At 39.7% G+C, this 22,522-nt stretch overlaps 2 protein-coding genes across 5 annotated transcripts; both read right to left on the bottom strand.

Annotated features, from left to right (window-relative positions):
• Positions 1-167: 167 nt before the first annotated feature.
• On the bottom strand, positions 168-14,136 carry me3 (malic enzyme 3, NADP(+)-dependent, mitochondrial). Of its 3 annotated transcripts, XM_086090903.1 has the most exons (14): positions 13,800-14,131; positions 13,335-13,530; positions 10,094-10,227; positions 9,726-9,875; positions 7,625-7,700; positions 7,287-7,552; positions 7,106-7,215; positions 5,369-5,466; positions 5,175-5,288; positions 5,005-5,110; positions 2,002-2,144; positions 1,561-1,734; positions 1,352-1,450; positions 168-754 (listed from the first exon to the last, which is right to left on the bottom strand). In XM_086090903.1, exons 2-14 carry the CDS (start codon positions 13,518-13,520, stop codon positions 593-595), a joined length of 1,818 nt encoding a protein of 605 aa, XP_085947029.1. In that variant the 5' UTR covers positions 13,521-13,530; positions 13,800-14,131; the 3' UTR covers positions 168-592. The 3 variants fall into 3 exon arrangements, with proteins under 3 accessions (XP_085947029.1, XP_085947028.1, XP_085947027.1); XM_086090902.1 differs by having other exon boundaries at positions 7,287-7,700; positions 13,335-13,525; positions 13,800-14,136; XM_086090901.1 differs by having other exon boundaries at positions 7,287-7,700; positions 13,800-14,135.
• Positions 14,137-14,794: 658 nt separating this feature from the next.
• ildr1b (immunoglobulin-like domain containing receptor 1b) lies at positions 14,795-22,391 on the bottom strand. 2 transcript variants are annotated; one of them, XM_086090379.1, is made up of 8 exons: positions 22,086-22,391; positions 20,358-20,528; positions 19,795-19,944; positions 19,594-19,713; positions 18,273-18,419; positions 17,228-17,353; positions 15,354-16,204; positions 14,795-15,159 (listed from the first exon to the last, which is right to left on the bottom strand). In XM_086090379.1, exons 1-8 carry the CDS (start codon positions 22,138-22,140, stop codon positions 15,148-15,150), a joined length of 1,632 nt encoding a protein of 543 aa, XP_085946505.1. In that variant the 5' UTR covers positions 22,141-22,391; the 3' UTR covers positions 14,795-15,147. The 2 variants fall into 2 exon arrangements, with proteins under 2 accessions (XP_085946505.1, XP_085946504.1); XM_086090378.1 differs by having other exon boundaries at positions 14,795-15,164; positions 22,086-22,390.
• Between the last annotated feature and the right edge of the window lie 131 nt (positions 22,392-22,522).

Here is a 22,522-nt window from a genome sequence, read left to right as displayed (position 1 = left end):
CCCGCCGGAGGAGCTGTTTGAAGAGGCTGGGGAGAGGGAAGTCTGGGCCATCGTCTGGGCATCCATCCTAAACCTGCTGCCCCCCTGCGACCCAACCTCGGATAAGCGTCAGAAAATGGATGGAGTTGTTAATAATGGATAAAAAAAACCCACCAACAAAACAGGTGTGACTTTGAAAAGTTGAATAGAAAGTTTAATGTTCCCCTTTTGAAAACTTCAAGCACTAAATAACATCAACTCATCACCACACACACAAAGTCACATCGACACTCTGTCTGCATCTTGACATAGATGACACACGGTTGGCAGGGAGTGCTGTTAGCTTTCATGTAACCTGACCGCTGCTAGGTGCTAAAAAGATGACACAAGGGGGGGGGGGGGGGGGGGGGGGGGCACAAATACGTGTTTCATGGAAGCAGTGATGGGGATGTAAAAGGTTATACGTTTCCATGGAGACATTCAGTCAGCAGTTGGAGTGCTTTTCTTCTGGTATGTAAAGAAACCCTGACCTAAACTATAAAAAAAAGAAAAAACAACTGAACTATAAAAATAAAAAACATTAGTAGTATGCCCTTTTTTTAGAAGGTGACGGTCACACATCCTGCACGTTCATGGCCTCTTGCGGCCAAGCGTATGTGTCCAGTGTGAACGAGTCGTAGTCCGGACTGTAGATGTGAGAGAGGACAAACGCCTCTTTGTCCTTCGGCTCCGGGTACAACGACGCCACGTTGTGCTTGTACGCGTAGTTGACGATCTGCAAACAACACATACACATGATTAGGAAGTTCCTCTAATGTAGGGGTGCGGTACTATTTTTCCGGACTCGGCAGAGTTTACTATTAAATGTAAGTATACATTTTTGCATTTCATCTTAAAACTTCACTTAAAACGTAATACACATTAGGCCTGACCAAATTCACCATAGCTTATGTGGTTCACATCAGTTAGATGAGGGAGGGGGAGCCTTCGGAGGACCTCGCCCACAAATTTGGACACCACTAAATATCTCTTGGTTGGCTTTAGAACGTCTGGGGTTCCCCCAGAAGAGCTGGACGGATCGACGGAATTTATTTACATGGTCCAGTAGGTGCTGCTGTTTTGGTTAGCAAAAAAGTTCAAATGTGCTCAGCAGTCTTGAATGTCATGTGTGAACGATAGCTATGAAGTCAAGATGACAATATTTATACATTTATTCGAGGGAGGCGTTTATTCGCCTAAAGTGGATGACGCACCCGCTGATTATGTCTGATAGACGAGAGGTTTGAAATTAATTTTTCTCCCCCAAATTAGTGATCATTAAAAAATATAAAGCAATACAATATTGTAATGGATATATTATTTCATATCGAACCTTGACAGCGATCTTGAATGACACCTCTCTGATGGATTTAAGAGGAGGGTAGAGTCGCCCCTCGGCCAAGTGCTCTTCAGTCACCATGTCAGCGATGGCCTGACAAAAACACCACAGCTCATCATCATCATCATCATCATCATTGTAGAAAGGACAGGAAGTCGCATAGAAATGATCTTTGGTGAAGGTAATAATAATAAAAAAAGCACCTCTGCAGTGGTCAGGAAGATGTCGTCGGATATGTGGCGAACGCCGCAGGCGATGACACCCAGTGCCACCCCGGGAAACACGTAGGCGTTGTTTCCCTGGCCGGGGTAGAACGAGCGTCCGTCGGCCAGCGTCACCTTGTTGAACGGACTCCCGCTGGCGAAGATCCCGCGACCCTGATTGGAAAAACAAAAAGCAAACATGAAAGCAGTATAAGTATCTTCTCAATATCCCATTCTGACGGACTGCAGTTTGATATTCCACGGTCTCCAATTTCTTCCTCCTCACGGAGAAGAAGTAAATATAGGACACGCTAGTACTTCATCTCGTCTTGCGACTTTTGCTATACAGTACTCCGACGTTTGCGCTCCAGTTTTTTTTTTTGCTGCCCTCGGCTAAAGTTTGTTTCCTTACGGAGAGGTTGACACAGTATGGGGTCTTACCTCGGTGATGTTGTAACATTGCTCTGCCGTGCACTCGGCCTTGCTGGTGGGGTTGCTCAGGGCAAAGATGATGGGCCGCTCGTTGTTGGACGCCATGTCTTGGATGATCTTCTCGGTGAACGCACCTGTGATGGCGGCGACTCCTTCGCCGCCGTGACAACAACACAACGCTTTACGTTAGAGGGAAGCTACTTTATAATATCGTTTGCCATTATAACGACACTGTGTTTTGAAAAACATGACAGCCGGCCATTTGTCGGTGTTTTCTTAAACCGTTGGACTGATCAAATTGGATTACACATGCAAATTATTATATACAGCCACTGTAATTAAATGTTAATTAGAAGCAACACTGATACAGAGGATACTGGATTTCTTCAAATGCGCCACAATTAAATGTCATCCAATTAAAAAAAACAATTAAAACACTTCACCCAAAATGTATGCTTTCTTTTCCCCCTCAAAAAAAAAAAGCACAAGGTAGTGCTAATCTTCACTAAGACTGACAACACCATTTGTAGCCAGCAGAGCATGCATGGCTTCAGTAAAGTTGACCTTTACAATGGAGTTTAAAAAGAAAGCAGATATTAACAAAATAAGTTCACCTCCAGTGAATGATGACGGCTGTACTAAAAATGCAATATCATGCACTGTGGATCTTTATTAGACTAATTATGATATATTTATTAAACTCCAGTAACCCCCACCTCAATAACAGAAAATATTCCTGTAGTGACTGATTTAGCCAATCAGAGCGTCACTGTGGTTTTGTCATCTGGTGACTGATTGTTGTGTAAGAAGACACATGTATTTCGGCGTTAAGCCTCGTCATCATTATCATCATCACGTTTCAAAAACATGCATTATATCTGGCGGAAACCAACGTATACATTTGTCAAGCTCATATTTGACCACAAATCCATACTATTGGTCAGCCCCCTCTGTTATTTTTACAAACATTGACCAATCTAAAACTTTGATCAATGTTAATGGCTCAACAAAGATGCTATATTTTTGTTTTCCTGAAAAGTGATAGGAACCGAGAATTCTCCTCGCCAGCAGTGACATTTCAGAATCTAAATAGGTGCACCTGTGAATGTGATCGCTGTTTGTCTATGTGATGGCCAACAATAATATACTTAAAAAAAACAGCAAAAAAAAAAGAACCTTGACAAAACACTGATAAACATTTTGTATGAAAAACTGCAAATGATGGGGAAAAGGCAAAAAAAAAAGCATATATATATATATTTTTTTAAGATTTAGATATATATCCATCCATCCATTTTCTTAACCGCTTGTCCTCACAAGGGTCGCTGGAGCCTATCCCAGCTGGCTTCGGGCAGTAGGCAGGGTACCCCCAGAACTGGTTGCCAGCCAATCGCAGGGCACACAGAGACAAACAACCATCCACACTCACAACCACACCTATGGACAATTTGGAGTGTTCAATTAGCCTGCCATGCATGTCTTTGGAATGTGCGAGGAAACCGGAGCACCCGGAGAAAACCCACCCCGAAAATGTATGCATTAATGCAGATTAATCACGCTAATAATTTTGACCGCAGATGACCCTTTAGCTGACGGATGTTAAAGGTTGTGTTTGAGCAATAAACATAACTGCATGCATTAAAGTAAAGCATTTAATAAATGTTTGCATATGACATTCAGAATATTTGTTCATGTCCAAATATTGGAGTAATTTTTTCCCATTTTGAATTATGCAAATAATTAACTGATACTAAGAGAATACTTATTTTTTTTTGAAGACGTCCTCATAACATTAAATGTTGAAAGAATTAACACATAACAGGTGCTCTTCAAATTTTGCAGGCAAAACATTTTGATTAAAAAAAAGCCTCTAATTAAGAGAATAATCGTGATTAATCAAAATTCTAAGATGTAATTAATCCGATTTTTTTTTTTTGTATTATCGTTTTATAGTCCTAGTTGCAAATGTATGATGGCCCAAAACTTTTGTGAAGCTCCGAACCACTTGGACAAATTACCGGGACTTTGAAAATGGGTTCAGTTCTTGAAGCTTCAATCATAGCCCTCTCCTGGTAAAAAGCAGGACTGCACTGGATTTTAAACGCATGCTTTGAAATCTTTAATGCTTACAGCCGCACATGCACACACACACACGCACTAAAACGGAACGCATCCATCCAGCCATTTTCCTTATCGCTTATTCCTACCGAGGGTCGCGGGGTTACTGGGGCCTATCCTAGCTGTTATGTAAAATAAAGAAACTGCTAAGCGGCCAATTGGTCCGGAATAGTAAATCAAGACCCACATTGCTAGCGCCACTTCAACGACTCATTATCATCCGAGTGACCGCAGACCAGTCAGGTGGTTCATTCCAGCTAATGAAGCAATTGCTGCTTTATATGTCGTATCAGGACTGAGATCTATCCAGCCAGTTTAAGGAGCCAAGCTCCCAACATGGGAAATTGAGGTAGCCCGACCCTTTGATAAGAAATGTGGTCTTTTTTTCCCCAAGTCGTATAGTCAAAAAAAACTGAAAATAATGTACAAATATATATATATATATATATATATATATATATATATATATATATATATATATATATATATATATATATGGAAAGAGAGAGAGAGAGAGAGAGAGAGAGAGAGAGAGAGAGACAAAGAGAGAGAGATAAAGAGAGAGAGAGAGAGAAATAGAGAGATAAATAAAAACAACTTTCTTTCATTCAACACAATCTATTACAAAAAAATATAAGTTTTGAAAAATGTTGACATTTTTCTCCTTTTGATTCTTCTTAGCAAGTCAGTATCCCATCACTGGTGAGCTATTTTTAGCACAGACCACAGTTGTTACTCCAAAGTTTGTGTCAGTAAATTGAGCAACTTACGTTGAGCACCGAAAGCAAATGTTGGTGTTTTTCCGTCAAATGTATGATAAAAAAGTAGGTTTAGTTTTATGAGACTCTGGAAACAACAATGACCGTCACCCTTCGGCTCTGACTTCCCACTCACCGATAATGGCGGTGGGCTTGATGGTATGCACGGCCTCCTCCAAAGTCTTCAGGTGGGGGTGCTCGTGCGCAAACTCCTCCTTCTCGTGGTTTAGATGACTTCGCCCCTGAATGAGAAGTGTTTCATCTTTAAGACAAAGCCGGTCAAGAAGACAAACGTGCATGCGTTACCTTCACAATGAGACCCTTGGAGTCCACCATCCAGATCCTTTTGGCGGCTTCTGTTCGAGACAAGCCCTCCTTGGCCATGGCCATCATTAGCAAGTGAGCGATGCCTAGAGCGGCCTTGGTGGGAAAAGGACATAGCGTTTTGAAGAAGCATTCAAAGTAGATGCAAAAAAAAGAAAAAGAAAAAGAAAGGTCACCTCGCCGGCGCCCTGGAAAACGAAGGTGTGTTCCGACAGTTTGTTTTTGGTGATCTTTAAAGCTGCCATCAGCCCGGCCACTGCTACTGAGGCTGTGCCTAGGAGAGAAGATCGACGGCGCTCTATGATGCGTTTCGTATCCCGATACCGATTATTAGTAGTCATTAGTAGTCAAGGAGGCTGTTAACCGATATTTCAAGCTGATACTCATTTGAAGTAAAAGGGAAAATAGTAGCGTACATTTTTTAAATAATAATAATACAATGTTCTTTTAATTTTAAACATATAAAGAATTGACAGCTTTTTTAAAAATTGCAGGGAGCTTCCAAGGTCATCAGCATGTGTTAAGCTAAATTAAAAACTAAACATGTAAATAAATAGTCCCTTAAAAGTTTTTTTTTACTGTATATAAAGTTTTCCAAAATTTCTACATAATTAATTAATTAATTTATTTTTAATTTATTTTAATAAAATGTTTAAAAGTGTAAAAGGAATTCCCAGTGTCAGCATCTTTTTTTATAAAGTGGAAATTTAAATCAATCCATAAACGAAATGTTCACTAAACTGTATCTCTCTAAGCTAATTTGGGTTTTTTGTCATGGTTCGTAAAAGGTTTCAAAAGATCTTCACAGACAGTAAAAAAAAAAACAACAACCTCTGAATATGTTCTTTGCAACAAGTAAAAACTGTCTGTGAACATCTTGATCCTGATGAAAACTCTAAATTTTGCTACGTTCGCAAGCATTCACATCACAGCTTTATCAGCCTTCAGATCCATAACAAAGCCGATGCTGGTGCCAGATATGATCTGGCTGCCAGATTGTATCGGGGTCGCCTACCGATGGCGTCACGCTACAGGATTGGCTGGAGATGATTCGTTTACAATTGTTCAATAAAGTTATTTGGGGGGAAAAATCCGGTGGACGTCAAAACACTGGAAAGAAAATATTAAAAATGTCATTTAAATAAGAAAATGTATGGACTGAAATTGTCAAAACGTAAATAAACCTAAGAATATAAAAGCAGGATACTTGAAGATTTAAGAAATTTAAAAAAAATTATTGAAGCGTCGTCGAGCTTGCCGATGACGGCAGTACGGCAGCGCTCGCGAAATGCGCGAATCAGGCGTGTTCACTTCGGTTTCTTTTTGAGCAGTTCACTAATCACAATACATCACAAAAATAGTCTTAATGATAATAGGACCACATTAGCAATCTAAACTGACAATATTTGTCACATCTCAGGCAATTAATTTGTGTATTTATTATTTATTCAATCTATTTGATTATTTATTCAATATATCCTGCTTTTATATTTTTAGTTTTTACAATTTCAGCCCATATATTACATCCTTAATATTTTCTTTCCAATGTTTGTCGTCAATTGGATCATTTCTAGCCAATCCTGTAGCGTGACGCGACCCCGATACGATCTGGCAGGCCGATCGCATCTGGTACCGACATCGGCATTTTGTCAAAACGCCAAATAATCACCACATAACAGCTAACAAATGTGCCACATAAATACATCATTTGAAATGATGTAGAATGACAAAAACATTTAAATTAAATAAATCATACTCACTGTAGATGCTGCTTTTTTAAATGTATTAATGTGTATTCTTTGTGTAAGTGTTCAAAACAGGTGCTACATTTTTTTATGACCAAAAAGTAAAAATGAGGTCAAATGTATATACCTAGGCTCAATAAAGGTTGGTTATCACTGCTAGTGGGCTACCTTGGATGTCGTCGTTGAAGGTACAATAGCGATTCCTGTATTTGTTGAGGATTCGGAAGGCATTGCTGTTGGCGAAGTCCTCAAACTGAATCAGGCAGTTCATCCCGTACCTGTAAGGGTTGACGGGCAAACGTGTCAAGAAGGCGAGAGATGATCACATCGCCGCCGTTTTCCGACTCACTTGTCCGTCACGGCCTGCATGAATTCGTCAATGAGCGCGTCGTACTCCTTCCCTCGGATTCGCTTGTGCTTCAGGCCGATGTACAGGGGATCGTTGAGCAGGTTCTGGTTATCCGTTCCCACGTCCAGCAACACGGGGAGGCACTGCTGAGGCCGAACTCCGCCGCAGGCTGTGTACAGAGCCAACTTGCCCACAGGGATGCCCATGCCGTAGCCGCCCAGATCCCCGAGCCCGAGGATACGCTCGCCGTCTGTCACCACGATGGCCTGGATGCAAATGAAAGACAAAAAAAGTTGACTGGCGAGAGGAAAGAAAGGATGGGGGGGGGGGACGTTTGCCTTTATGTTCTCTTCAGGCCAGGAGTTGAGCAGGGTTGCAATGTGGCCTCTATCATGGATGGTGATGAAGAGTCCTCTGTGAAGGACAATGAAAGCCGTTGAATACAATTGTAGAGCTGAATAAAAAGCTGGGATCGGTGATACTGATCCAATACTTTGTGAAAATAAATTCAAGATGGCAATTTATTCATTAGTGTTATTATTACTATTATAACTGGAGTATATGAGGTAGCAGTTAAACACTTGCTACATTTTTAAATATTCATTTAACAGCGAAAACAAATTAGACTGATTTTTTTAAATAGATATATTGACTGTTTTATCGCAATTGCTATATAAGGACACAATATCATCCACTGTAAATTATCTTTTTTTTTTAAGAGGAAGTCAACCCAAAACAGTTTCTTTACAATAATATGTTGTATGTGCAGTGCACCCAATAACCTAACCACTGCATTCTGATTAATACTGTCTTTGTGGATTACGAATAAAGGAGCAAAATCCACCCGTTTTTATTCAGCCAGGTGAGCTATGCCATGATTGGTCGTTACCAGAGCCCCGAGAAACTGTGATGTCGTTTTGAGTCGACAGCCAGCAGCAAAATGGCTCCCCTTGAGATGTATAGTTCCTAAAGAAACAACATGCAATCGGGAGAGTCACCCTCCCACATGCCGGGCTCTCGTCATTCAGCAGATGCATTCAAGAGTTAGGAACGCTACGAGGCTTACCTTAAAGGCATTTCACATTGCTCAGCAGAGAGCCAGCCGCCATTTTACGTCACTACGCACTGAATGCGTTGCGGCGTAAACAATGGCGGCGGAAGTCCAAATACAGTTTCTACTAAATGTATTCAACTGGAAATGATTTTTGAAAAATTAATCTCATAGTTATGTTAGTAACAACTAATATAGATCAAAAGAATAGAAGTTAATCTTACACACCCGGAAAATATATCAATAACACAGTGGAACCTTTGCAATTTGCCACATAAAAACGTATTAAGAAAGACTATTTATTAGTGGTGTGCCCAAAAATCGATTCTCATAAGAATCTCGATTCTCATTTAGTACGATTTAGAATCGATTTTAAATGTCCCAAAATCGATTTTATTTAAATTATTTTATAATGTCTTGACATTGTGTGTGCCTTTATTGGGAATACTGTTCATGTTGTACACAATTTGGCCACATAGGGGCAGTGTGGTTCCACGCATTCTGAAGCATTGTTAAGTTGTAGCCACATTGGACAGTAGAAGGAAAAAGTCAAAGCGGGTTCTTTTTGCAGCGCAGGAAGAGCATATGCCAGTGAGTAATATTAACATGCTTCTCTGTAAACATAACTGAAGCGTTTTGAATGAGTAGCCGTTCTTTTGAGTGACTAGCGCGCTAATTAGCATTAGCGAGTCAGACTGGAGTAGATCATGACGATTCTTTACACATCTATAAATTGAAGCAGAAATCATTGCCAATCAAATCATTTTGTATCAAAATTTTCCCGAATCGAAAAGTGATTCTGAATCGAATCGCAGACCCAAAAATCTAAATCGAATCGAATCGTGAGACAGTCAAAGATTCCCACACCTACTATTTATGGTCAATTAATTCAATCTTAGACTAGACTAGATAAAAAATATTATTATTATTGTTACAAATAGAGAATTAGGATAATTGAAAACAAAAACAAACATTCTGTTTCTCTATCTCTTCTTTTGTCTGTACTTTCTTGTAACATGAGTTTCTTGTCTTTTTTTTGGTAGCATTAGCATTAGAATTTTACTTCTGGAACAATAGAAATTCACTCTTTTAGCATTGTGTGTCTGATGTGAACTTCAGAGTTGTGAGAAAATGTCACTTTTTTTCATACCAATATAACTTTTTTTCAAAAAACTTCTTTATCTCAAACTCACGCCTGTGATTAATTACATTCATCCGGCTCGTTTCTTCATTCTCAAGGGCATTGGCTCGATTGCAACAGGACTGTTCAGGTTGCCCTTTAGATAACGTTTTGATTCTCATCTCATTCATTAAGTCATAATCCTTGATACTGTCATGCGATCGTAAAAAAAAATAAAATAAAAAATAAGTGCGTGCACTCATCTCACCGTGGCCTCCTGAAGGCCAGGCCGTACTGCTGGCAGGCCAATCCGACGGTTGGCGTGTAGACGATGGGCATGAACTCCTCGATGTCTGACGTGAGCACGCGGTAGAAAAGCTTCTCGTTCCTATCCTGCAGCGTCATGAGCAGGATGTACCTGGAAAGAAGGAGAGGCAGCTTCCATTCTGGTTTGTTGTCTTCTAATGACAAACTGAGTACAGATACGGTCAGATACTTGGACTTTTACTTTCAGGTCATTCATACAAGACTGACTGATTTCTTCCAGAACCGCTTTAGTGGTTCACAGTCAGACTACACAACACAAGCAGATGAATTACGTACGGTGTCCTTTCGAGTTTAAAGTTGTGTACTCACTTGTCAAGTGGATTGACACGTGTTTCATAGCTCTTCATGACCCGTAGCACTTGGACATCCTGGGACAAGAAGCAAGGGGGCAGCAGGCCGTGGATGCCCAACTGCAATCGCTCCTCCATGGTGAAAGCCATACCCTGCGGGACGGAAATGGACTGTGGGTGAGTCACAGCCAAATCAGAGAGACTGCTTCCTGATGTTTTCCACAGATTCAATGCACAATCTATGGCAGTAGTTCTTAACTGGCGGGTGGTAGACTGATCCTGGGTGGGTACAGCAAGTCAAATATAATTCAATGGAATATGTATTTATTTATTTAGCGCTTTAAAAAAAAAACGGTGACACTTGCAAAAGTTCTTCTTTCTTCCCAATTGACAGACATAATTCAATTATAACTAGTGCTGTCAAAGTGAAAGCGTTAACTGATTAATTAATCACATCGCAGTCATCAGGAATTAACGCAGATTAATCGCACTTAATTATGACCTTAAATTATCCTTCAGCGTGACAGCGGATGGCTACGTTTAAGGTAGCACGTGTTGTGTTTGAGCAATAAACATAATTACATGCATTAAAGTAAAGCATTTAATAAATCTTTGCGTATCACATTTAGAATATTTGTATCAAAATATTGGGATCATTTTTCCCCCATTTTAAATTATGCAATTAATTAGCTGATTAGAAAAAGAGGAGGATGAGCGTGTGCAATGGATCAAAAAATGTTGAAGACGTCCTCATAACATTAAATGTCAAAAGAATTAACACATAACCGGCGCTCTTCAAATTTGGCGGGAAAAAAATGTTGAGGAAAAAAATTCATTTTTTTTATTAAGCGATTAATCGTGATTAATCTGATTTTAAAAAAATATCGTTTGACAGCTCTAAATTATAACACAAACCTTGATGCAAAAAAAAAAGTGTGTTGGAATAACCAATTCTAAAATATTTGATAGCTACAGCGCCAAAAGCAGCAATAACGGATGTATTTTGTCTGTTGTGTGGCTGGAGCTGATGTGTCAACAGGCTCGCAGCTCAGTGTGATATTGATGCTATTTATTCTATCCAATGGTGCGACAGGCTGAACTCACTCCCCCTTGTATTACATGAATGCTTGCACTAGAATATTTACTACTCCAAAGGAACTCGATTCGTTGTGGAAGTTGTTTGACAGGCCGGCCTCAACGTCCCAGCGGTCACCAGCAGAGGACACGAGGCTGATTATTGTCACTCAAAACTAGCAACAGTCGCAATTGTTTCAGAGCTAAATTTGCATTGGTTTTTTTTGTGCATTGCTACGAAATGTCACCTAAAAATGACTTATACAACTAATTAATGACAACACAAATTTGAGTAATCCCCCCAAATTGTTTTATTTATTTAGCGTTTTGCCTCTCTGTCCAAAAGTTCTTTTGAGCTCTTGGAGATGAAAGTACTCTGCTTAAAATGGCTGTCTTGCTTAACTCGTTCACTGCCATTGACGGCTATAGATGTCAAAAATTCATTTGAATTCATTTAGTTTAACTTTTTTCCCACTTTTGTTAACAAGAGTATGAAAACCTAGAAGAAAATTATTGTACATTTAGAACAGATATAAAATTTGTGATTAATCGTGAGTTAACTATTAAAGTGATGCAAATTTTTATCGCCTGACGCACTTAATTTTTTAATAATCATTTCTTTAAAAAACAACAACAACAAATTATTTTAAAAATGTCTAGGTTTTCATACTCTTGTTAAGAAAAGTGGGGAATTTTTTTTTAACTAATAGAAATAGTTCAAATTAATTTTTAACGTTTATAGCCGTCAATGGCAGTGAATGAGTTAATTGTAAATGCAATAGTTTTATGAAACCAACATTTAAGCTACAAACCTCTACTGTATGAAAGATCATAAAAACTCTCACTGTCCAAATACTTGCAGGCTCATTTCCTGTCACGCGCTTTTCACAGTGAGTCATCATGGAAATGCTGACTTGAGAAGGAATTGTGACCTTTTTCGTTTCAAGAAAAAACAATAAAAGTTTGCAAACTTAGTCAGAGTCTTGCTGAACACATCAAAATATCCTGTTTTACTTAAAGTTGGGTCCCCTCCAACCCGCTGATGACTCATTGTGGATGTTTGGTTTGGAGCAGTTTGGCCAAAGCGTTTGACTTTAAAAAAAAAAAAAGAGGAAAAAAGTATTCACTGGTTTAAACTATTAATTATGCGTTGTTAAGACATAGGCTCAGTGAAAGTACATCAATGCTGTTGTTCAGCACAGTTACCTTGCTGTGTTAAATTAACTTTCAAGGTTCATAAAACATCCACTATAAATGGATATAAAAATGTGTTAAATATTTACCAGCAACACTGTACCACTTTATGTATCTGTTTATCTATTAATCTCTATTGCTGTAGTTCTTAAACTTTGTACGAGGACCATCTAAAAAAAAAAAAAAGAAGAAGAAGACTGAACTCTACAAGGCCAACCATCTTATACATTACAGTGTTACTATGAGTCACAAACATTTGGGGAAAACCAGTCTATTATTTGCAAAAACCTCACCACAGGTCAAAGCCATGTCCAATAAAAATATATTGTTTTGGTGCCGTCTAGTTGCCAAGGAACAATGTTAGGGAGAGGGAGGTTTGTCTGATTGAAAAACATGCTGTCAACATTTTGTGGCATCTGTTAGTAATTATAAATATATTTCATGGGAGATTGGGTGTCAAATAATTGTAGATGTTAGCTACACGCAGCGTGGTTTGGCATGGTTTGAGGGGAAACGCAGTATAATCATTAGGTAATAAAGTACTAATTGAGGGGGACAGCGACTGAGCACTAACATGTATAGCAAAAATCCACAAGTACCGGTAATTGAAAAAGGGTTTTAACTGCACTATAATTGCTAACATATGCCAAACAATGGCGGCAAAGGAATATTTTTGTCAAAATGAAGCTCCTCAACTCATTTTAACAGTTCCTTGGCTCGCAAGATAAGGCATATTTATTTATGGCAGCAAAAAAAAGTGTTATTTTCAGTAAATAACAGAGTAAAGTCCCCCCCCCCACCCCCAAAAAAAAATCTGAAAAGGCGAATTTGCCATTATATATAAAATAGTACGATCTCTCTACTTTGTGTCTTTCCATTTAATTGCTATGATCTAGAAGTGATTTTTACACAAACATTGTCAGTATGACATTATTACAACGTTTGCGTAGGTTAGTGAGATGTTACGGCGCGTCCAAATTCAGTCAGCTAACCTTGTTGAGGTGGGGGTTCCTGGTGATGTCATAGCCACGCTTCTTGGTGCTAACGCTGCCTTTGCTGTTCGCCCCGCCGTGGCAAACCCTCGTCGCTTGAAAGGGAAATCCGCCGGCCGCCACGACCGCCGTGGTCGCGGTGCGTCTACACAGATGCAACGCCGCTCTTCCAGTGAGGGAATTCATGCTGCCTGCGCTAAAACAAACAGTCACACTCAAACTAGTAACAAGAAGCTGCTACACCGTAATTGATACCGAAACCTGTAAATAAACTGCCTCGCGAGGCTTGTTGTCCTTCATCTTGTAAATCAAACATTTTTTTCTCAAAACGTAAATGCATTAAACATATAAGGCTGTTTAAATCACCACTAATACAATAGTCTCTGAATAATAAGATAAAACATTTCTAGGAAGATGCTGCTAGCAAACGGCTAAGCTAGCATTTATCCCCATCTTCAGCTTTACCTGGAGACTAATAATGCAACGCCACCGTGTCTGTGACTCTTAGCTTCATTAGCGATTCCCGTCGATCCCAATCTAAACGGTCTTCTCGGCCTAAGTGGATTTTAGAGGTGGATCTCGTGGAAGAAGCTGATCCCGGATCGTTTGACATTGACTAAAGATGTTCTACTAAAAAGATGGCAATGTCATAGTGGTCACAGCTGAATTAGAGAACGTCCGCTTTCTTGCCTAACAATTCTTTTCACTTGACGCGTTTACATTAAATTAATTTAAGTTAGCGGAGGTAACTCGTTGTTATTCAAACGTCAAACAATAATTCGTCGACTTCCAGCCAATTCAATTTATTAAATTGACCCAAACTACAGGGATGTGACTCCAGAGAATGATCTTGTAGTTAAACATCTTTGGTTCTACTTCCTGGTCAGAGCTATCCTTCCCCGCTTCGTCCCGCCTCTAACATAACTCGCGAATGAATACATTTTTGGTGCTTGGGAGTAATGTTCACAATACAAATACATATATTTCCCGTCTGTAAGTGACAAGAGCACATCGTGTAAGTTGAAAAATATATATAGTGTGAAAAAGACTGACAGTATTTCCTGCGGCCCCCCATCTAAGCACTAACCAGGGTCTTCCCTACTTAACTTCGGAGATCGGGTGTTTTTAACACAGTATAGCCAAGTCGAATAAAATATCTGATTTTTTTGTGTGTAATGCAATTGGCATGTAAGGCGCACTTATGTACGCATCCCGATGATTGGGCTTCTGTAGCAACCGAATTCGTTTTGTTCAGCCAATTCAAAATCCATAACCAAAAATTATTCCAGCCCACCGCCAACGTACGAGTTTGTACGACGTTCAAATAGTTTTTTTTCTATTAACATTTATATTCAACGGTGGAAAGTGAACTGAACTCTTTGACAATTGCGTCATCTGGTGGACATTTCGATGTACAGTCGTACAGTTGGAGGTACTATACAGTAGATCACAAATCCAACTCACAGTGTCTAAACTGTTTTATTCAAAACAAAATTTATGACATAACACTCGCATCAAAAACATTACAGTAAAATTGATAAGAAGTTTCTTGTGAGGTCCAGATACTGTAGCTGTAGTTGTCATGGTTGTCAGTCTATTTATGCTGCTAAGGAAAAAAATGACAATTTACAATATTCTGATGATGAAATAAACAGACATGAACACAAAAATGATTAGCTTTGGCATAAAAATATTGACTTACTACTACAAATCACAACAACTAAAAACAAGTCCATCTTTGATTGACAAGCGGAAAAATATGTAGGCTACTTTTGCAATCAAAGAAATGCTTCAGATGACTACGCTGGTGTTGCTATGGTTGCTCCTATCCTACGGAGAGAAGTGAAATAGATGTGGTTAGATTAAAAAAAATGCCACAATGAAACATGAAAACAAAGTAAAAAAAAGTCATCTGTGCTATCATTATTCCTCATTCTAAGTTAAAGTAGTTAAAGAAAGCTCCACACCCAATGAAGGAAAGAGTAAACAGAAGAGAGAATGTGTGTTAGTGTTGCTTACGGAAAGACGGATGCGGTTCCTGCGGTCGCCGACGTGTCCATGTTGGCTCTCCACAGAGGAGTAGCTTGGGGGCTTCTCGGGCCAAACCTTCCCCTTAGCCGCCCTTCGCCTGCTGCTGTCCTCTTCATCCGAACTCCAAGAGCCTTTGCGGCATGGAGGCGAGTAGCTCCTCTCCCTCCCCGTGCTTCTGCTCCGCAGCTCCTCCATCAGGTCGTCCCGGCTGCGGGTCCGAGGCCTGGACCCGCTACTGCTCTGCTCCCTCCAGGTGCGGTGGTTCCCTCTTCCTTGCTTCCCTTCCCAGTCAGAGTCGTGGCTGTATTCGCGCAGGATCCCCCGTCTTGGAGGAGAATGGTCTCTGTATCTGTGTTGTTGTTGAACCCTCCTTCCAGAGGGGTTGGTACTACCGCTGGATTGGCTGGAGAACCGTATCCCCCCCCTGTCCGACTCTCCACCCCGTGGCCCCCTGCGAGGGGAGAAGCTGGGAACATGCTGGACGATGGGCGGTAGCGTAATCACCCTTCTCTCCGTGCCCCTTACGCCCATCTCTTCGAGGGCCGATAGCATGCTGGGGGGCCCGGGGGTGTAGGGCACAACGTGAAGCGGCGGCTGGGGTTGAGCCGCTAGCGGGGGCACATTCTGAACAGGATGCATCGGCATGTCCAGCCCCTTCACCTGGTTCTCCAGGTAATCCAACACGTGTCGGTTGCTTTGGAGGCTGCTTGCAGCGCTGCCGTTCAGGTGAAGCGCGTGAAGCGGGTGAAGCGGGGGGGCGGGTTGCTGCGGAAGCATGACGGGGGCCAACTGCATGGGCGTCATGGCAAAGTTCTGTTTGCCAGGGTCTGAGTATGAGTCTGAAAAGAAATTCAAAATAAATGTAAGACTTTGTCCTCAATGAAATGTTTCAACAATGAAGTCAATCAATTGTAATTTGAGAAATGTTTTTAACATTACATTTTTCTTTAAACATTATTACGCAGACAAATAAATGCACAAATCATAATGAAGCCGAAACAAAATTTTAGCATGCAGGCACTACAACATATTAGGCATAAAAAGTAGGGTTTTAATAAAGTCTCCATTGTATTATTAATCCAGCATTATCAATTTATGGTCATTTGTTTTGTTGTAATGCCATTAAAAAGACAAAATGCAGGTGGAAACAAACATGATGAATAAAGGACGTCTCGGAATCAAGGTTATTTTAGTTAACGAAAACTAACAAAACAACTAAAATAAAAATAAATAAAAAATATTTGTGTTAAAATAAAATAAACGTCTTTTATTTTTTATGAAAGCGAACTGAATCTAAATTTTACGTTTACAAAAGTAACTAAAACTAACTATAATTAAAGAGAAAATGTCCTTCGTTTTAGTCTTTGGTAATAATTTAATACATGAGCCTTTGGAGTTATGATTTTAAGTATATTTATTTCTATATTAACCAGATTAAGGACGTTTGAAAGTGTTTCACACAGAAGTAACGTCCTCTAGCAGCAGCCATTACAAAATCACTTTCAGATGACGTCGCTCCTAGGCGACAATTTTGCGTGCTTGACTTTTGACTCCAATGTCTTGGCTCGCCTGCTTTTTTGTTTAACTCAGCTGAAATGCAGCGCTAGGTGAGAAATGTGTTACTTTTTCATCTTATCATGGTGTTTATTAAATATTGCACACAGGTAATACACATTAAAAAACGAAAACTAATGCTGAAACTAAAACTAAGCATTTTTTAAATAACTGAAATTAATAAAAAGTACTAACAGAACCGCCCTGAAATTAATTAAAACAAACTAAATTAAAAAAAAAATCTAAATGAAATAAAAACTAACTAAAATGAAAATTCCAAAACTATAATAACCCTGTTTGGGACTCACCCGAGTACAAAATGGGCACACCCTGGATGGAGTTGTTGGAGCTGATGGGAGCGTAAATAGGTTGGCCGTGCATCCAAGGTGCCATGGCTCTCTTGGCCTCACGCAGCATCCTGTGTTGCATCACAGCTACAAAAAAAAGCCAAGATGAGACTTAGTGACCATTTAAATGACAATACACTCATTCTTAAGATCTAGTCATCCATTAATGTTTATGATGCATCAAATTTTCGGCCGAGAAAGGCTATTTTTGCCATTTTCGGCCGAAATAAAATTAAAGCCGAAATAATATGGCTGAAATAGGATGTTGTCGTGACGCAACCAAAAAACGTCTGTTTGAATTAAACAGCGAACGCAGGAGTGAGTGTGTGTGTCCGCCTTTTCTTCTCGCTGGCTTTTTACCGTGTGAGATTGCACCGGTCGGTCGCATCATCTCCCGGTGTCATTGCGCACACCGGAGAGGGGCGTCGCTTGGTGTACAATATTTAAGCGGGTCGAAAAAAAGACAGAACTGCCGTGTACTGCAGTACAGGTGAGACACTTTCTCCTGCAGCCCCTTCCCCTTGTTTTTTATTTTTTATTTTTTTTAAATAAAAGCCCCTCGAACGCTTCCACTTTTTCACCGGCATCCCGGTGGCCATGCTAAATACTTTAGCTAATGCTAGCACTATTGCTATCAACAGTTTTTAGCACGGAAACACTTACCGCTATCGCCGCCAGAAAATGCTCATCATGTCTGCGGTGTGGGCACATCTCAATTTATATTGTGCTTTGTTAAAATGCCAGTGCTAAATAAATATTTTTAAATAATATTATAATTTTAATTAATTATTATAAATGCAATGATAGTAAAAATTGGCATAATTTCTTACAGCGTTTTAGTATTCGGCCAAGCATTTTTCATTTTTGGTTTCGGCCAAAAAATTTCATTTCGGTGCATCCCTACTTACTACGTTTACAGAAACGCAAGCCACATTACAGAGAAGTAAAACATACCAACTGAGGTAAATGAAACAACAGATGATTTTAAAATCAAATTCCTGTGTACCTTTTTCCGGGCAGCAGCAGGTCTTGGGACAGCAAGGGCAGCGCACGTAACAGCAGCACTTCTGGGGGCAGCACTGACAGCAACATATGCACAAGAGCATGATGAGCAGCAGGGCACCCAGGATGATTAACAGCACCGTCAGCCAGTCTGGCACACGTCACAAAATACTCCATTTTAAAATACAGTCAGGTTCATAAATATTGGTACATGGAGATAGTTCTCATCTTTTTGGCTCCAAAAACTACAACAATGGATTTGAAATGACAGTAATAGGAAGTTTTTTTTTCCTTCAGACTTTGAGGGCATTTACTTCCAAATCAAGTGAATGGTGTGGGAATTACAACAATTTGTGTATACTGTATAGGCCTCACGCTTATTAAGGGACCAAAAGTAATAGGACAAATTAACTTACAAACAAATGCATACTACTTATTTGCCTTAAAGGGAAAGTCAACCTTAACATTTTCTTTACAATAATATGTTCTATGCAGCCCCAAAACAAAACAAAGTATTCTGATTAATATTACATTTGAGAAATACGAGTTAAGCAGGAAAAGACTCCTGTTTTTATCAACCTCAGGGTCGGCCATTTTTTCAATCAATGTCGACTGAAAATAACATCACAGTTGCTCAGGGCTCAGATAACGACCAATCACTACTCGACAATTTTTTAAAGCTGAGTCGTGATTGGTTGTTACCTCAGCCCTGAGCAACTGTGATGTCATTTTCAGTCAACAGCAAGTGTTAAAATGGCCGCTCCGAGATGGATAAAAACAGGAAGATTTTGCAATATGACTCACATTCCACAAACACAATCTTAATCAGAATGCCATGTTTAGACTAGTGGAGGCACATTTAACATATTATTGTAAATTTTGGGGTTGACTTCCCCTTAAAAAATTATTTGGTTGCTTTCAAAGATTTCTAAAGCATTTGGCTAAATACGAGCATATAATATTGCCTGAAACGTTCAAAAATTCATCATACTGCTTTTGTCAGCAGTTCACAAAAGGGCACCAGTTCCATTGGCAACCATTGTATGCTGACCATGGAACCACCACCAACATTCTTCACTTATGATATGATTATACAGTATATAAAAACAGTTGTAACAGTACAGTAATTCGTACACCGGTCACCTGATTTGGATGTAAATACCCTCAATTTAAGATGAAAGTATGCAGTTAAAGCACACGTTTTTTTGTTATATTTCAAATCAAATGTAATGGTTGTTTAGAGCCCAAAAAGATGAGAATTTTGTCGATGTTCAAATATCTATGAACCGGACTATAAATGTATGTGACTAAGTGAGGATCCTTACGATACACGATGAGTTTAATTTCTCGATCCGAGTCACCCGATGTGTCACCCGCGGCGTCGATGGCGCAGAAGTACACGCCGTTATCCCACCACATCACCTCAGTGATGACCAGATCAGCCTCTGTCAGGCACACAATGATGTTATTTCAAGTCTGCGTACAATCATTACCGGTCGGCTACTTTGTTTCACATGCAAACTCACTGTTTTGAATTGTAATTTTGCGGTTCCGGTAATCAACACCCAGACTGGGCTCATTGAGGCCTCTCTTTTGGACCACAGTGCGGACTGTGCGCTGGCGGTCCGGACAGTCGTTGGATGGGTCCTGACCCAGCTGCAGGGCGGCCTGGTAGCCTTCATGGACATACAGAAGCGGACAATACAAACACACCGGCGATCTTGTAAAGTAATACACTTCAGGTAAGCAATTTAACAGTATAAACAAACCTGTTTCTTCCGTGTGTCTTGCCAACAATGCTTGCCGTACTAGTTGCAACACGACTGCCAATTACTTTGTAATCAAAACAATTTAATTGTTTTTAGTTTTCATTGTGCTACTATCAACATTTGTTTACACTTGTATGTTGCCTTTGTCAAACCTTGATTAATTTCTACACTTATGAAGGTAAAAAAAAAAAAAAAGAGATTTTGATTGGTTGCACTTATTTCTTAAGTGAAAAATCAATTATGAATACAAACTAGCAGATTGTGTTTAAGTTCCATTTGATTCAATACTTCTTGGAGATTGGTGCAGTACCAGGACTCACCTGTGGAGTAGTACTCCAGAACGGGGTCTTTACAAAAGGATTTGAATCTCCAGGTAACCAGCACATCCTGAGGGTTCGCAGAGGTGGAGAAGTCGCAGCGAAGGGTTACAGACGCAAACAACATAGTACTTCTTTCTGACTCCGGAACGATCACCTGGATGCACAGCAGCTCTAATGGACAAAAGGGAAATCATTCTCAAGATATATATATAAAATACAGTTCTGCTTCTGTAAGCTAAGTTCTAATCAAATACACTGTATATAGAGTGTGAAAGCAAACTGCATTAAAAAAAAGAAGAAGCTGAAACACATGACCAGGAAGAAGTTCAGACAGTCCTTTACAATGTAAACAATCAATAATAATAAAAACTACAGGTGAACCAGTTCCTAAAGTTTTGACAAGGTGTCAATTATTTTAAAACTAGTGTTGTAACTAATGTTCTCTATTACTGTCATCTGGGAGAGTTGTCTTTCTGGTTTGGTGTTTGCCGAGGGCCAAGGCACATATTACACTATTCACCAATAGAAGAATCACATTGCACACAACCAAACAAAACTGTCACAAGGTGGATACACAGGTCAATTGACGTGTGATTACAGTAATCTGCCTGTCACTATAAATCAGTGGCCTATATGAACAGATACTTTGTTTATAGTAAATAAATACTAGTTTTGCCAATTAAGTGAAATGGGATAATTCCCCACAGCACAACTGACGAACAGTTGGTTGGGAATTACTGCGCACAAGTAGGGGAAGATAATACAGACATTGAATTCAGGTCTTCTGACATGCAAATGTCTGTTTATTTCATTCAAATGTTGTATATTGGTGGCAAGCACGATATACTTGCATGAACTTCAAAACAAACAAATGAAATATATTTATGGTATTTTTATTTGCTTTCAGGGTTGGCGTCTGTTATTCTACATGTTAAATATATCATGAAACGTCTCTTCGTTTTTGCTCCGTTCACATTTTATTGTGATCGCGGGCTCCTCTAGGGAGGGCTCTCCATGGCGTTTTTGCCTGGGGCAACCTGGGTCTTGAAACGCCCCTGCCTGCCTACATGACATCACCACCGGGAAGCTGAGCAACTCCTCTGTGTAGCATTATGATGATCAATATATAATAACAAATAATACACAGTGATCTAAAAAAACAAAAAAAAAATGCATTTTCGTTGAGCCATTAATATTGCATCACCTAAGCAGTTTAGAACAGATTAGCCAATAACGCCAGCAAATATGTAAATTAACCAACAATTTCTCAATTAGGCTACATTTAATCGAATGCACATAATATGTATTTATGCGTTAGATGTTTATTTTTATTTTATTGTGTTAGCTATGATCTAACAATTACAACAATTTTTGTTAGCGTGATCGTGATTATTTGTAATTTATGATTGTGATTAACTACGGCGTGCTTCGATTTAGGTACAGGTTTACCCCTTCTTAAACCGAGGGTACTGTATAAATAGGCTACATTGTACGTGCCGATCAAAAAAGCAGTTTACCTATTTAGAAAAACTACTTAATATTTTTAAGCGACATGGTCACGTGACGCGGACGGCCTTGCCCTAGTTGCAACTGTTCAGTTGATAATTAACTTCAGCCTCGACTGTTTGCTTTTCGTGACTTCTCCCTGCATTCACGGCAGTCAAAAGAAAAAAACAATGGCTGAATAAAATGAAGGGGGGAAAAAAACTCCGGACATTGAAGCCTCACCTGTTGGAAAGTAAACCAGCAACAGCAGCAGCGTCACGGGTATCAAATTTCCCATCACCCCGTATAGTTCCCTCTATTTTCCCGTCCTTCCGCTACAGCGTCGCCGTCTATCCCCGTTGAAGTTCCAAAATCCACTAAAGATTCCACTATGTGGGCTGTAAACGCTTTTCCACATAGTGTGAGAGATTTTTCCTTAGTAAAACATGTTCTTCGAGTGTAGTGTGCGGTGTCATTAAGTGTAGACACAAGACAACAAAACACTCGTATGCTCCCACAGGTGCACATGAAGAGGCGGGTGGAATGTAGACTTTAGTCCCATCCCCCCAGCCGCAGTGAAGTCACCGACTCCGCCTCACTCAGATAGTCTAATAAGGAAATACAATCATTTGGAATAAAATGTGCTTTTTTTGTGTGCATTTAGTTAGTAATAATATACT

The sequence above is a fragment of the Leptonotus elevatus genome, chromosome 12 (assembly GCF_054856555.1).
Source record: "Leptonotus elevatus isolate MCC_2025b chromosome 12, RoL_Lele_1.0, whole genome shotgun sequence".
Taxonomy (NCBI): Eukaryota; Metazoa; Chordata; class Actinopteri; order Syngnathiformes; family Syngnathidae; genus Leptonotus; species Leptonotus elevatus.
Note: the sequence above shows the minus strand (reverse complement) of the source record. Positions and strands in the feature narration are given on the sequence as shown.

Bases quoted from the DNA above. Each gene is read 5' to 3' on its own strand.
- me3 (XM_086090902.1), bottom strand. From the start codon at position 13,520: ATGAATTCCCTCACTGGAAGAGCGGCGTTGCATCTGTGTAGACGCACC. The intron at 7,216-7,286 runs GTGAGTCGGAAA...CAACCCTTACAG, and splicing joins ATGCAGGCCGTGACGGACAA to GTACGGGATGAACTGCCTGA. The intron at 755-1,351 runs GTTCGATATGAA...TGTTGTTTGCAG, and splicing joins CATTCAAGATCGCTGTCAAG to ATCGTCAACTACGCGTACAA.
- ildr1b (XM_086090378.1), bottom strand. From the start codon at position 22,140: ATGGGAAATTTGATACCCGTGACGCTGCTGCTGTTGCTGGTTTACTTT. The intron at 19,714-19,794 runs GTGAGTTTGCAT...TGTGCCTGACAG, and splicing joins CAAAATTACAATTCAAAACA to AGGCTGATCTGGTCATCACT. The intron at 17,354-18,272 runs GTACACAGGAAT...TTTTTTTTGTAG, and splicing joins CTGCTGCTGCCCGGAAAAAG to CTGTGATGCAACACAGGATG.